We start from the raw sequence: 13,985 nt of genomic DNA, 5'->3' as shown, positions 1-13,985 counted from the left end.
GTATTCTTCTCCATAAACTCTTATTGGAGTTTGTTGTTGAATTGCATTATCTATGGTGTGCAGATGGATACCCGCAGGATGACTCAATCTTCTCGTACTGCGGAGGCCCCTAGTGTCGAGGGCAGGCGAGGGAGACCGAGAGGCCGAGTTAAGGGCCGGGGTGGTAGGACATCACGTATTACTAGGCGTACTTCCAGTACACAGGAGTCAGTACATGATTCGGATATAGGGGCACGGGAGGAGGGGATTGTACAGGATGAGCCACATACAGGGAGTGGTCAACATGCGAGGACCATGGTTGTTCCACCAGGGCAGGTGCGGGAGACCCCAGGAGTGCAGGTGACCCTTCCTACTGTTGAGGAGCCACCAGCATCCATGAGGGACATTGTGGAGACAGTGAGGTCACTAGCTTAGGTAGTACAGACTCAGATGGTTAGGGCACCGGTGGACCGCATTGAGGGGCAGATTTCAGGAGTTGATATTGGGGATAGAGATGTATCGAGACCCGGACGAGAGTTATATGAGATGGAGCAGCTGCGTAAGACAAATCCCCTAGAGTTTTCTGGAGAGGGGGAGGGATTTGAAGCTGGGGAGTGGTTGCGTCAGATGAGCAGGCGATTGGAGACTTTAGCTATACCGGGCAATAGGAGGATGATGTTGATCTCATATTATTTGGGGGGGGCAGCTTTTGAGTGGTGGGATTCCTTGGATCAAAGGAAGAATGATTTGACTTGGGTGTCCTTTGAGTTACTATTCACGCAACGGTTCATGCCACGGTCTTTCCAGGCGGATAAGGCCAAACAGTATCTTGATTTAGTGCAGACACCCGAGATGACAGTGTCACAATATACCAAGAAGTATGAGGAGTTGTACAAGTATGGGAAGAAGTATGCTCCAAATGATGAGAGTAAAGTTAAGAAATACCGAGATGGTCTACTTCCGAGCATTGGCAGAATGGTGATTGCTTCTAGGGTGCGAACTTATGATGAGACGGTGGATATGGCACTAGAGTTAGAGCGAGGAAAGCGCAACTTCCGCCAATATTGGGATGTGCAGAAGGGTCGCAAAGCTTCAACAATTAGTGGTAGTGGAAGAGGTAGTCAGAAGAAACCAAGGACTGAGTTTCAGGGCTTAAGGGGCCAGAAGGTTGATCAAGGCAAAGGTTCGGGGCCAAGGGATGGTAAGATTGTGTGTTTCAAGTGCGGCAAAGAGGGCCATAAGAAGAGTCAGTGCCCTATCATGGGAGTCAGGTGTTATGGGTGTGGTATGGTTGCGCATAGGAAATATGAGTGCCCACGAGGTGGCAGAGCTTCAGAGCAGTCACAGGCACCAGGTTTGCCACCACCAGCTCCTACTCCAGCTCTTCCTTCTACTGTTCCGTCAGGAGGAAGGGGGCGGGGTGGGGCTAAGCGGCAGACAGCATTGACTCATGGAAGAACATATGCATTAGGACACCATGAAGCATCTAAGCATCCTAACTTCATTGGAGGTACCTTTCTCATTTCAAATTGTTGGGCAAAGGTGTTATTTGATTCAGGAGCTACGACATTATTCATTTCTACATCCCTTGCTCATGTACTGAGTTTGAAAATCTCTCCAATGAGGTGAATGTTTACGGTAGACACTCCTTTTGGGCATTTCACCTCATTGGAGGTTGTAGTTATTGATTGTGTGTGCCGGTTTGGTAGTGTAGCTCTAAAGGCTGATTTGTATGTCCTAGACTTCAAGGATTTTGATGTAATCCTTGGAGTAGATTGGTTAACCAAGCATCATGCATTGATGGACTTTTGGGAAAGGAAAGTCACTCTTAATGTACCAGAAGGAAGGGTGATACAGTTACACGGGTCGAAGGGTGTTCCATGTCCTCACTTCATGGACAACCCTTCATATCAAAATTGTAGGATCACGAGTTTGATTACGTCGGCACCTAGGAGCGATGTAGCTACTCCGACCCGTGTGGTAGAGGAGTACATGGATGTATTTCCAGATGAATTACCCGGATTATCACCGAAGAGGGAGATTGATTTTACTATTGAATTGCATCCAAATGTTAAGCCAATTTCGATTCCACCATATCGAATGGCTCCGGCCGAATTGAAGGAGTTAATGACTCAGTTGGAAGAGTTGCAAGACTTGGGTTTATTAGACCAAGTGTGTCTCCATGGGGAGCACCAGTATTGTTTGTAAAGAAGAAAGATGGCTCGTTGAGGATGTGTATAGATTATCGGTAATTGAATAAGGTTACGGTAAAGAACAAGTATCCGCGGCCACAGATAAATGATTTGTTTGATCAATTGAGAAGTGCTAAGCATTTCTCTAAGATTGATTTACATTAGGGGTACCACCAATTGAGGATTAGAAATGAGTATATTTCAAAGACGGCATTTAGGACACGATATGGGCACTATGAGTTTTTAGTGATGCCCTTTGGGTTGACAAATGCTCCGGCGGTGTTTATGGATTTGATGCAAAGGGTCCTTCGTCCATTTTTGGATAGATTTGTGGTTGTGTTTATTGATGATATTTTGATTTATTCTCCGACGGTAGAGGAGCATGAGGAACACTTGAGGTTAGTGTTGCAAATGTTGAGGGAAAATCAATTATATGCTAAGTTGAGTAAATGTGAGATTTGGGCTACGGAGGTGAAATTCTTAGGCCATGTAATTAAGCAAGAAGGCATTGCGGTAGATGACTCTAAGGTTGAATCTGTATTGAATTGGGAGAGACCTAAGAATGTTTCGGAGATTAGGAGCTTCTTGGGATTAGCGGGGTATTATAGGAGGTTTATCCAAGACTTTTCGCGTGTTGCCGCACCTATGATGCAACTTACGCGGAAAGGTACACCATTTGTGTGGTCGGATGAGTGTGAGAAAGCCTTTAAGGAGTTAAAGGGTAGGTTGACATCCCCACCGGTATTAGTGGTTCCGGAGAGGTGTCACGCCCCGTCCCAGGAACGTGACTTATTGGCAACACGTGTGTGCACCCACGTGCCGCCACTCAAGGCCAAGACTCAATACATTTAACTCACCATTATACCAACACAAATTTTAAACAAAAATTCGGCAGCACCTCCCCGTATATCGGAGAATGCCTCCTGCATAAAACACAACAATTTAAAACACACAATTCCCATAACACCAAACTAAATATCCAGGGCCTCCGGCCATATCATCTCAAACATAACTCATCATACACACATACATACCCAGGTATCAAGCCTAACCATCCAAAATCATCATTCATCCCACACATTTCGTATATATCCCAATATACCATTAAGCCTAAGACTAATCAAAGACCACACAAAATAAACAACAATCACCACAAGTCTAGGCCGTCCGCGTCACGCTCCTCCCTGCTGATCCGTAGTCGGAGCACTAGCGCTAGTACCTATATCACCTGAGGAGGGGAAAAAATGAAACGGTGAGCAGGAGGCTCAGTAGGGATACCGAATAGGAGTATAAATAAAAAAAATGGTCCAGAATATTATAAGGAAATAACGCAATGCAACAATATGCCATGTTGTCAAACAAATGCAATTCCGTACATCCAACCGAGCCATGTTGCTAGAGCCAATTAACCGGAACCACTAGCACATGCTCGCACAAATATTCCATATCATGCCACTAGAGCCAATTACCGGAACCACTAGTGCACGTTGACGTACATACCAAAATCCAACCCACCACTTTCACCATGCACAAATGCAGCATCACACATGAATGTCATGCAACTAAATTCATTGCGCGCAATGTCATTCAACCATGTAATCAAGAATATCGACTACTCGATAGATGACCGAGTGTCCACGGGTAATGCATTCAATATTAAACACACAACACATAAATTTGAGTTCACAATCGCACCCAATCCAAGGCTTGTTTCCCCTTGACCAAAAGGCGGAAACTAACGATTTTAATACATAATTCGGGTAACCAATAGTGTTTGAGATTAAGGGTTAAGAAAATCCCTACCTCGTTTGAGTAAAATCTCACCACAACTCTAGTCACCAATCTTCCAAGTTCAATAACCTACACCATACACGCATTTGCAATTCAATTGACATCCCAAATTTATTATTTTCCAAACCAACTACTCACATTTATCTCAAAATTTGAAGGTAAACTACTCACCTTGCCCAAATCTTCAAACCATAGGACAACCACCTCTCCTCCTATCTCCACACTTCAATCCAAGCTCAAATCTAGCATTAATATACATAAACTTTGATTACTCAACAATCCTTTACCCCAAAACTTCTAATTTCACGAAATCCCACAAAACCCATAAACCCTAGCTTGAAATCCATGGAAATCTTACCTCAATCTTGAAGAAATCTTGAAAACCAAGCTTTAGAAAGTCCAAAATCTTCAAGTCAAGCTTCTTTCTCCTTGATTCACACCAAAATCCTTCTTCTCTCTAGTTCTCTCTCTCTCTCGGCGTTCTCTGTCAAAACCAGTGAAAGAATTAAACCTAGAACTGTCCCAATGTGTTTTAAACTGAAATTTATCGTCGAGTGTCCGGACGGCTCATAAAGTGTCCGGACACTTTGTGAAGAAAATGAGACAGATTGCATATCTGCTCAAAAACTGCTCGAGGTGTCCGGACACTTGTTTGGGTGTCCGGACACTTCACTTTTTTTTTTTTTTTTTTTTTGGTTTTCACAAGAGGAGTGTAGGTTACCAAGTGTATTGTGATGCTTCCGGAGTGGGGTGGGTTGTGTGTTGATGCAAAGAGATAGGGTAGTGGAGTATGGTTCTAGATTGTTGAAGATACATGAGAAAAACTATCCGGTCCATGATTTGAAGTTGGCAGCAATTGTATTTGCCCTGAAGCAATGGAGGTATTATCTTTATGGGGAAAAATTTGAGGTATTTTCGGATCATAAGAGTCTTAAGTATCTATTCACCCAAAGAGAGTTGAATTTGCGACAAAGGAGGTGGATGGAGTATTTAGAGGACTATGACTTTAGTTTACATTATCACCCGGGTAAGGCAAATGTGGTTGCGGATGCATTGAGTAGAAAGCATAGAGTTGCTAGTTTGTTTATACATGAGTGGGGAATTGTAGAGACAATAAGTCAATTTGGTTTGGAGTTGCAAACTGTAGAGGAAAGGGTGTATTTGGGTAGTATGACTTCTAGACCAATGTTGATTAAAACGGTGATGGATGCACAAAATGGGGACCCGATTTTTGATACATTTGAGGAGGACTCCGGATGGGTTCGGGGTGATGATGGAGGTGTGAGGTTTACGGGGAGATTGATAGTACCCGATGACAAGGAGTTACAAGAGGAGATCTTGAAAGAAGCACACCATTCTCAATTCGCTATGCATCCCAGAGGCACGAAGATGTACCAAGACTTGAGCAGAAACTTTTGGTGGAGAGGCATGAAGGCTGATGTAGCTAGATTTATGGCAAGATGTTAGACATGTCAACAAGTGAAGGCGGAACACCAAAGGCCGGCAGGTTTGTTACAACCTCTACCGGTGGCACAATGGAAATGGGAGATGATCACTATGGACTTTGTGACGGCGTTGTCGATGACACCTAAGCAAAAGGATACCGTTTGGGTGATAGTTGATAAATTGACCAAATCAGCTCACTTCTTACCGGTGAACAAGACGGACACTTTGGATTCATTGAGTACATTGTACGTGCAGGAGATAGTGCGACTCCACGGAGTGCCACTATCCATTGTGTCTGATCGAGACCCGCGATTCACGGGGAGATTTTGGGGTAGTTTACAGGAGGCCTCAGGGACACAGCTGGATTTCACTACGCCATATCACCCGCAGAGTGATGGACAAAGTGAGAGGACAATCCAGATTTTAGAGGATATGTTGCGTGCTTGTGTGGTAGATTTTGGTGGTAATTGGGAGAAGTACCTACATTTGGCAGAGTTTGTGTACAACAACTCATTCCAGAGTAGCATCGAGATGGCACCATTTGAAGCACTTTATGGAAGGCCTTGTAGGTCACCATTGTGTTGGGCAGAGGTTGGAGAGAAAGTAGTATCGGGACCCGAAATGGTGAAGGAGGTGAGAGAAGGAATTGAAAAGATTAGGAAAAGGTTGATCACGGCTCAAAGTAGGCAAAATTCCTATGCGGATAAGAGGAGAAGGCCATCGGAATTTGCGGTTGGGGACAAGGTATTTTTGAAGGTTAGTCCACGACGTGGCATTCAAAGGTATAGCAAGCAAGGAAAGTTGGCACCACGTTTTGTGGGTCCTTTTGAAATTCTTGAGCTAGTTGGACCGGTAGCTTATCGTTTAGCGCTTCCACCAAAATTGGCTAAAGTTCATAATGTGTTCCATGTTTCCATGTTACGAAAATATGAGCCAGATTCATCCCATGTTTTAGATTGGACTACATTAGAAGTGGAGGAAGATAGAAGCTACACTCTTCAACCGATGAGGATTTTAGATCGAAAGGACAAGGTCACACGATCAAGTACCATACCGTTGGTAAAGGTCTTGTGGATACATCACGACACAGAAGAGGCGACTTGGGAGCTTGAGTCGAAGATGAAGGAGAAATATCCACATTTATTCACAAGCCTAGGTACGTTTTAAATTTTGAGGACGAAATTTATTTAAGGGGGAGAGGATGTAATACCCCAAACTTCTTTTTCTTTAGAAAATAAGTAGAATCATCATGTGTTGAGTATAAAGATATGTATAAAATCATTAGAAATTAATACCGAGTGATTTGGGGAGTGTACGAGGGGTTTAAAACTGAAATTTTTGGATTACAGGGGTAACCGTTCGGACAGTTTTAAAAACCGTCCGGACAGATGCAGAAGAAAACTGAACAGAGAGGTTTTTGGGCATAAGTGTCCGGACACCTCTATAGGTGTCCGGACACTTCCTAAAATCTGCAACCCGAGATTCGTTTAAAAACACCCATTTCGTGATTTCTTTCAAAATACCCGACCTAAACAAACCCTAAACCCCATTTTCTCTCAAATTTCCTCCCTCCCATCAATCTAAGATCATCAATCAAGGTAAGATTACTCTCTTTCAAGTTGTTTCAAGTTGGATTCCTAACTTCTCTCTCTAGCTTACACATTCTTAAATTTCTCTCTTTGTTCTAATCTTTCAAGGTTTGAACCCAAACTCAAACCCATGGGTTCCTACATCATTTGAGGCCTAAAGGAAGCTTAAATCCCTTCTCTCTACCTGTTTCTACAACCTTGGTAAGTTTCTTAAACCTAAAGGTTAGTATCTAAAGATTTGGGGGATTTGGGATTCTAGGGTTTATGGGTTTTGTGGATTTGGGGGAAATTCTCTAAACTAGATGAAATTAGTGATATAATAGGTTGATTTAGACTTGTTTATGGTTGTATTGCTAGATCCTATTGTCGATTGGAGTAGTAAGCTTGAGTAGGTGAAGTTCAAGAATTTGGGAAGTTTTGGGTAAGAAATGGTAAGGAGTTCTTGATTTATTGAATTAATTTGTATTGGATATGTGCAATTGAAGTTGTTTTTATATTGATTGGAGGATGGGTTTACCGAATAATAGGTTGGTTGAGGCCAGGAAAGGTCAAGGTTGAGTATTGATTTACATAGCTAATTTTTGGAGTGCGAGGTAAGGAAATTTCATCCTTTGTTATTCTCTTGAAATATGTATTCCTATTGGGAACATTTATTTTTCTCCATTGCTCATTATGATGCATTCTCGCCTTAATTGTGCCTAAGGGAGAATAACCCCACTTTGTGATTTATTTATTATATGATTTGAATTATATTGCATACCCCGCTTGTTCAATCTTCCATTGAGCATGAATTACTCTTGAACATGCATCATGTAGTAGTATATGTGTATGTATAGGTTGTAGGTTATCTATTGCATAACCATGTTGGACATGCATTGTAATTGCATGGAAGATGTCGGGTATGGACCGTACATCTCCTAGTTGTGATTCATGTGAATGTGGAATGCCGTTGGGCCGTTCAGGGTTCCTATGACTACGGGAATGCCGGTGGGCCGGATCAGGATTTCATATGTGCTTGAACACCGTGTGATGATGCCGTTGGGCTGTTCAGGGTCCCAATATGTGTAGGGATGCCGGTGGGCCAAGTTAGGATCTCATATGGTGTAGTTATCTACTTGTGGTTGATGTACATGATGTTACCTATCATATTGTTGCATTTGTGCCTTTATTTAATATTTCAGCCTTAATTATTCAATTACTCCTTATTATTCCCTACTAGGCCTTTCGCTCATTTTTTTTTCTTTCTCCTATTCCCTCCTCGCAGGTGAGTCTAGTGCCGGTACCAGGGTCGCGGATCAGGAGGAGGGTGCGTGACATGGATGGACCCCTAGAGGGTGATAGGATTAAATAGTTCTAAACTTGATATATGTTATTAATTTCGTAATTATGTTACCTTGTCGAGACATTGTGTGATGTCCCTGTTCGATGACGGGATGGACGGTAGGGAGGGTACTCCGTGTGATCGGGACTCCCGAACCGGGTTTGTGGACTTCGAGTCCTGACGATTCTTATGTTTCAGAATTGCTATTTGTGCTAGATATTGACTATATATGTTGTTGTGTGGAGAAATTATGTGTGACTGTTAGGTGGCCTGAGGCCCTACTTAGATGTGAGAATTTTCTTGATGCTATGATTGCTAGGTGGCTTGAGGCCCTGCTTAGAATTGAGAATTTAAATTGGGATGTCCTTGTTAGATGGCCAGAGGCCCTGCCTAGGTTGTGAATATGTTTGTGAAATTGTTGCGTGTTACTCCAGGTTGCATCCTCCGTATTATGGGGAGGTGCGGGCGGTCGAATTGTGTTTTTTTTGGTGATTTGATGATTGAACCTCTGGTAGTTCAATTTGTATAATACCGAAAGTAACGTATTCCGGGTCGGGGCGTTACACCAGGGGTTTGAGATTTCATAAGTTGGGAGACATGAAAAACAGGGCGGATAGCTGCTCCAGGTGGCAAAACTAGTTTGTATGCCACCTCCCCTACCTTGTGAGTTACACGAAAAGGGCCATAGAACCGTGGACTTTTGGTTGGGTCGCTTAGCCAGAGATTTAGACTTGTAAGGCTGGAGTTTGAGAAAAACTTCATCACCAGGCAGAAAAATCACTTCACGGAGCTTCCTGTCAGCAAATTGTTTCATACGACATTGTGCAACTTGCAGATTTTCTTTAAGCTGCTCTAATATCGCATTTCGATCATTCATAAGCACATTCACCTCCTCGACAAGTGAAGCATCACTAGTATACTTGAATAGAGTGGGGGGAGAACGACCATAAAGAGCTTGGAATGGAGTCATACCTGCTAAACTATGAAAGGTGGTGTGATAGGTGTAAAATACACTTATTTTTCTGGGCTTAAAGTTGTTATTTTTCTATGTTGTTTAGTGAAAAATACTATCCATATTGGTATTTTTATGAACAAGTACTGCTGGAGAATAAAGTTGTCACTGGACATAATTTGTAACCTATTTTGCAACCTGTTGCAGCCGCAGAACACAGGAATCAATCTTTCACGTTTTAAGTTGCTGATGTGGCAAATACAGCTGGGCCATCTTAGGGTTTGTTAAAAAAATATATAAGCAATGTTATGCTGGAGAAAAAGGGAGACTTTTTGTTGCACGGCTGAAGATTGAAAACTGAACAGAGAGAGACGACAAGAAGAAGGAGGCACATCAAGCTTGGCAATCCAAATCCTTTGACAAATCTCACGTCCTCCGTTGATTTGAACATTGTTAATGAGTATTTTTATGGTTTTTATTATAATTATGTGTAACTAAACTCTTTTCTAGCTAGGGTTTGGTAATTCTTCTACTATAAACCTTATGCACAGATTTGATTGACAATCAGACTAAGTTTAATTTATTCTCTGGATTGATTATTTATTTCCTATTGTTATGCATGCCTGATCAACATCATAATCCTAGGAATTGTTAGTTGAACGAACACATTCGGCTAACATGACCCGGTGTTTGACAAAGTAACAAGAACTTGCGTAAGATCCAAGTTTTGAGAATATAGGACATAATTGATTGGGTAATAGACCATTACTCTAGATTGTGCAATTGTCGATTTCCTAGTGCTTATGCTTGTCTTAGGAAATTCTTTGGATAGACCAACCAAGACTCCTTTGATAAGAAAAGATCTTGCAACTGGACCAAAGTCAAGATCGTTATTTAGGGAAATCTAATTAACTACAGCTGGACCAAGGCCTTTCAATTGACATTGTTAAACTTTTAAATTGTGTGATTCCGTATTAATCTATGTGCACAGGTGGAGGTCGTTGACAAGCCAAACCCAAGCTAGTTTTCATCCATTGATATTTAATCTAATTTCATTGCTAGTTAATATTAGAAGCATCTGAAATTTATTTTACACTATTGCTAGTAGTTAGTTAGTAATTAATACAGTATTCGTGGATTCGACCCATTCACCGTTTTACTGTCTTTCGACACATACACTTGCGAGTGGGATAAACTCGTCGGTATTAAGTTGCAAGTTTTTCTTGTGATAAAAAGTATCGATCATGGTGTTGTACCAATATTCAGCTCATAGGATCCATTTTGGCCACTGATTAGGCTGGTTGCTTGCAAAGCGCCGTAAATATTCTTCCAAACATCGATTGACCTCCTCGGATTTACCATCCGTTTGTGGGTGATACGAGGTGGACATCTTTAATTTTTTTCCTGCAACTTTAAACAATTTTGACCAAAAATGGCTTATAAACACACAACCACGATTTGTGACTATAGAATAAGGAAACCAGTGGAGACACACAACTTCAGCAATAAATAGGGCAGCCATCTCATGAGTTGAATATGGGTGCCCCAATAACAGAAAATGAGCATATTTCATCAAGCGGTCCGCCACCACCAACACTATATCTACTTTTTTCACCTTAGGAAATCCACCCAAAAAATCCATTGTAATGTCCTCCCATGAAGATGTGGGTATGGGAAGAGGTTGAAGAAGACCTTGAGGCTTCAATGTAGAATATTTATGGCGTTGACATATCTCACATTGGGTTACAAACTTCTTCACATCTGCACACATATCCTTCCAAAACAGAACTTGAGAAATCCTCTTTAATGTTCGAAAATAACCAGAATGCCTCCCGCGGGGAGAGGAGTGAAATTCATAAAGGAAAGTGGATATGCGATGGGACTTTAATAGGACCACAAGATGATCCTGGTATAGAAGGCAGCCCGCACGCAAACAATATGGTGGCTGGCTATCAGGAGATACCAAAAGAGCCTGAATTATCTCCCTAAGATATGCATCTTGTAAGACCTCCTCCTGCAACTCATTAAACACATCATTCTTAACAACTGACAGTGCTGTAAATAGACAAAATGGTTGATCTAGTCCAGGAACAATTGTTTTGGGAATCTCCTCCCTCAAAGAGAGAGCATCAACAGCCTTGTTCTCTAGCCCTGGCCTATATTGTATTTCAAAATTAAAACCAATAAGCTTAGTTATCCACTTCTATTGGCCTTCATGAACCAATCTTTGATCCAAGAGATTCTTTAAACTACTTTGATCCGTTCGAATGACAAACCTTCTACCGAGTATATAATGTCTCCAGTTGTGAGTGGCCAAGACAATAGCCATGAGTTCCCACTCGTAGACCGATTTTGCTTGGGCTCGAGGGGAAAGAGTTTGGCTCAAGTAGGCAATTAGCTTGTTTAAAGCGTGATAATCGACACACATGCGCCACCCACCATCTTTTTTTTAACAAGCAAAACAGGGCTAGAATGGGGACTTATGCTGGGTTTTGATGATTCTAGCAGCAAGCATTTCCTTCACCAGGTGCTCAATCTTAGTTTTTTGATAGTATGGATATTGATAAGGTCATATGTTCGGTGGTGAAGCCCTTTCACGCAAACGAATCACATGATCATGAACCCTGGATACTGGTAAACCTTCTTTCAGAGTAAAAACTGATACGAATTCCCCCAACAATTCACTCAAGAGTAGGGACTGCTCTATTGGCATATTTGCAAACTGTCCAACAACACACTTTTGGTGCGCCAGAGATCCCATTTCAAACAACTAGCAGCTGCCAAACTCTATCATGAACCCCATATCTTCCTGTTTTAACAACTTCAACACTGATTTTAGTGAAACCACTATCTTTGACAAAGCTGGATCTCCTTGCCACTTAATTGTCTTTCCATTCCAAAAAAAACTCATTGTTAGGAGTTGATAATTTGAAGCAATTTCACCCAAGGTCTGCAACCATGCTATACCCAACATTATATTAGCACTGCCCATATCAATGACATGAAAATTCGCCCGTAAAGACATACCTTGCACCTCCAATTTCACATCACGGCACAGACCTCCCCCTTTTACACAAACTCCATTACCAACCTGTACTGCAAAATTCTTACTACAATCAACAAGAATGGATAACAAATCGATTACCTCTGATAAAATAAAATTGTGCGAAGCCTCGCTATCCACCAGTACAATGACATTGTTGCCCTGCAACATCCCTCGGACTTTCAATGTACAATGACATTGCTTTTTCCTTTCTCAGGTTCTTCCCTCCCTTGCAAGAGCTCGCACATTGCAAACACGCACGCTTTCAGTTCAGCCATATCATCTTGCAATCGGGTAACACCCCCTTGAGTGAACTCACATCTTGCTCCACCGCCTCTGTTTGCTCTTCTAATTTGGAACGTGCCATTGTCATATCGTAATGGCTTCGATACCTTTGTTAGGGTAAGAATAAGTGTTTTCACAAAACAACCACATAAATATTGCCCAGATACCCAACAAATGTTCTACTATGGTAATAGTTACTGATATATTGATGGAAATAATAGAAATCTAAGTGAATATAGAGAAGATAACAAGAACCACTTGCTTTTGAAGAGCTAGACCTCCCAAAACCCTTTTTAACCAAAAATTTTCCTCACTCACAAAACCCTGCCCTTTAAATACAAGAACTTGGCTACGCACAAAACCCTAACTAACAGAAAGTACTACTAAAAGGAAAACACCAATAACAAGAGCAGCTGGACCAGTCCTTCTCAGCCACGTGCCTCAGCTTCCTGTTTTGATTTATTCTTCTTTATATAAACCTTGGTGATGGGCCTAGACCTATCACCTTGACTCCAGCTTCAAATCTTCTCAAAAAGGAAATCGGATTCTTCACTTCAATTCTAAACTCAACTCTTTGATCAAATAAGAAAGAATCAATGTAAACATGGAAATTACTTGACTTTTCTTGTAATATCCTGACCCGATTATACACTGTTCATAGTATTTTGACACGTTGATCGAGGTGGAGTGAACCTCGGTAATCGTGAATCGGGATTTGAGGAGAATAAAAAGTAAATCAAGATAAAACTATGAAAATATTTTTAATAAATGAGGGATTTAAAAAGAAAACTTTTGGCGTGAGAATCATTTAAATCAGATTTAAATTGGATTTATTATGAATTTTTGAAGTCAATTGGAACATTTCATTAGGGGGTGTTTTTGAAAGATGGGTGTTTTTGAAAATAAAAGATTGTATAAAAGAAAAATTAAAATAATTAAAAAATTGCAAATATACCCTCACTCTCACACGACTTTCTCTCTCCTATTTCTCTCTCTATATCACGGTTCAACGGTGATTTCGTGATTCCGACGACGTTGGTGGTCGTGGTTGGTACCAAAAGGAGCGTATAGACGAGATGAGCATAACCCAACTTGAATCAAGTTGAACGGAGCTCCGGTTTGCGAGAAATCTGGGATTGAAGTTCCGGCCACCATGAACTTCCTTTGGTCCATCCGGCCGATTTCGACAACGGTTTGGCTTGTTTCAGGTACCTATGAGTTCATCTCATCGAGCTCTTCAATTTGATGTAAGATTTGGCAAGTGGCTGGATTGCTGACAGTGGTGTTGAATGGGTATGGCCGAGTTGACCCGGTTTGACCCTGTTTAACCCATTTGACCCGGTTTGACTTGGTTTGACCCAATTTGACTGTTGAACGTTGACTTTGA

General features: G+C 41.6%; 1 protein-coding gene and 1 long non-coding RNA gene across 3 annotated transcripts; one reads left to right on the top strand and one right to left on the bottom strand.

Annotated features, from left to right (window-relative positions):
- Positions 1-429: 429 nt before the first annotated feature.
- On the top strand, positions 430-2,336 carry LOC120006010. Its single transcript, XM_038855887.1, has 4 exons — positions 430-681; positions 787-1,489; positions 1,661-2,151; positions 2,241-2,336. Exons 1-4 carry the CDS (start codon positions 430-432, stop codon positions 2,334-2,336), a joined length of 1,542 nt encoding a protein of 513 aa, XP_038711815.1.
- A 717-nt stretch (positions 2,337-3,053) lies between these two features.
- On the bottom strand, positions 3,054-13,179 carry LOC120006451. Of its 2 annotated transcripts, XR_005469987.1 has the most exons (4): positions 13,165-13,179; positions 13,104-13,108; positions 3,975-4,031; positions 3,054-3,399 (listed from the first exon to the last, which is right to left on the bottom strand). It is a non-coding gene; the product is annotated as an uncharacterized LOC120006451 (long non-coding RNA). The 2 variants fall into 2 exon arrangements; XR_005469988.1 differs by lacking the exons at positions 13,104-13,108; positions 13,165-13,179 and adding an exon at positions 4,134-4,475.
- Between the last annotated feature and the right edge of the window lie 806 nt (positions 13,180-13,985).

This window comes from Tripterygium wilfordii, chromosome 9 (genome assembly GCF_013401445.1).
Source record: "Tripterygium wilfordii isolate XIE 37 chromosome 9, ASM1340144v1, whole genome shotgun sequence".
NCBI lineage: Eukaryota > Viridiplantae > Streptophyta > Magnoliopsida > Celastrales > Celastraceae > Tripterygium > Tripterygium wilfordii.
The sequence above is the reverse complement of the archived record's forward strand: the minus strand, read 5'-3'. Positions and strand labels throughout refer to the sequence as shown.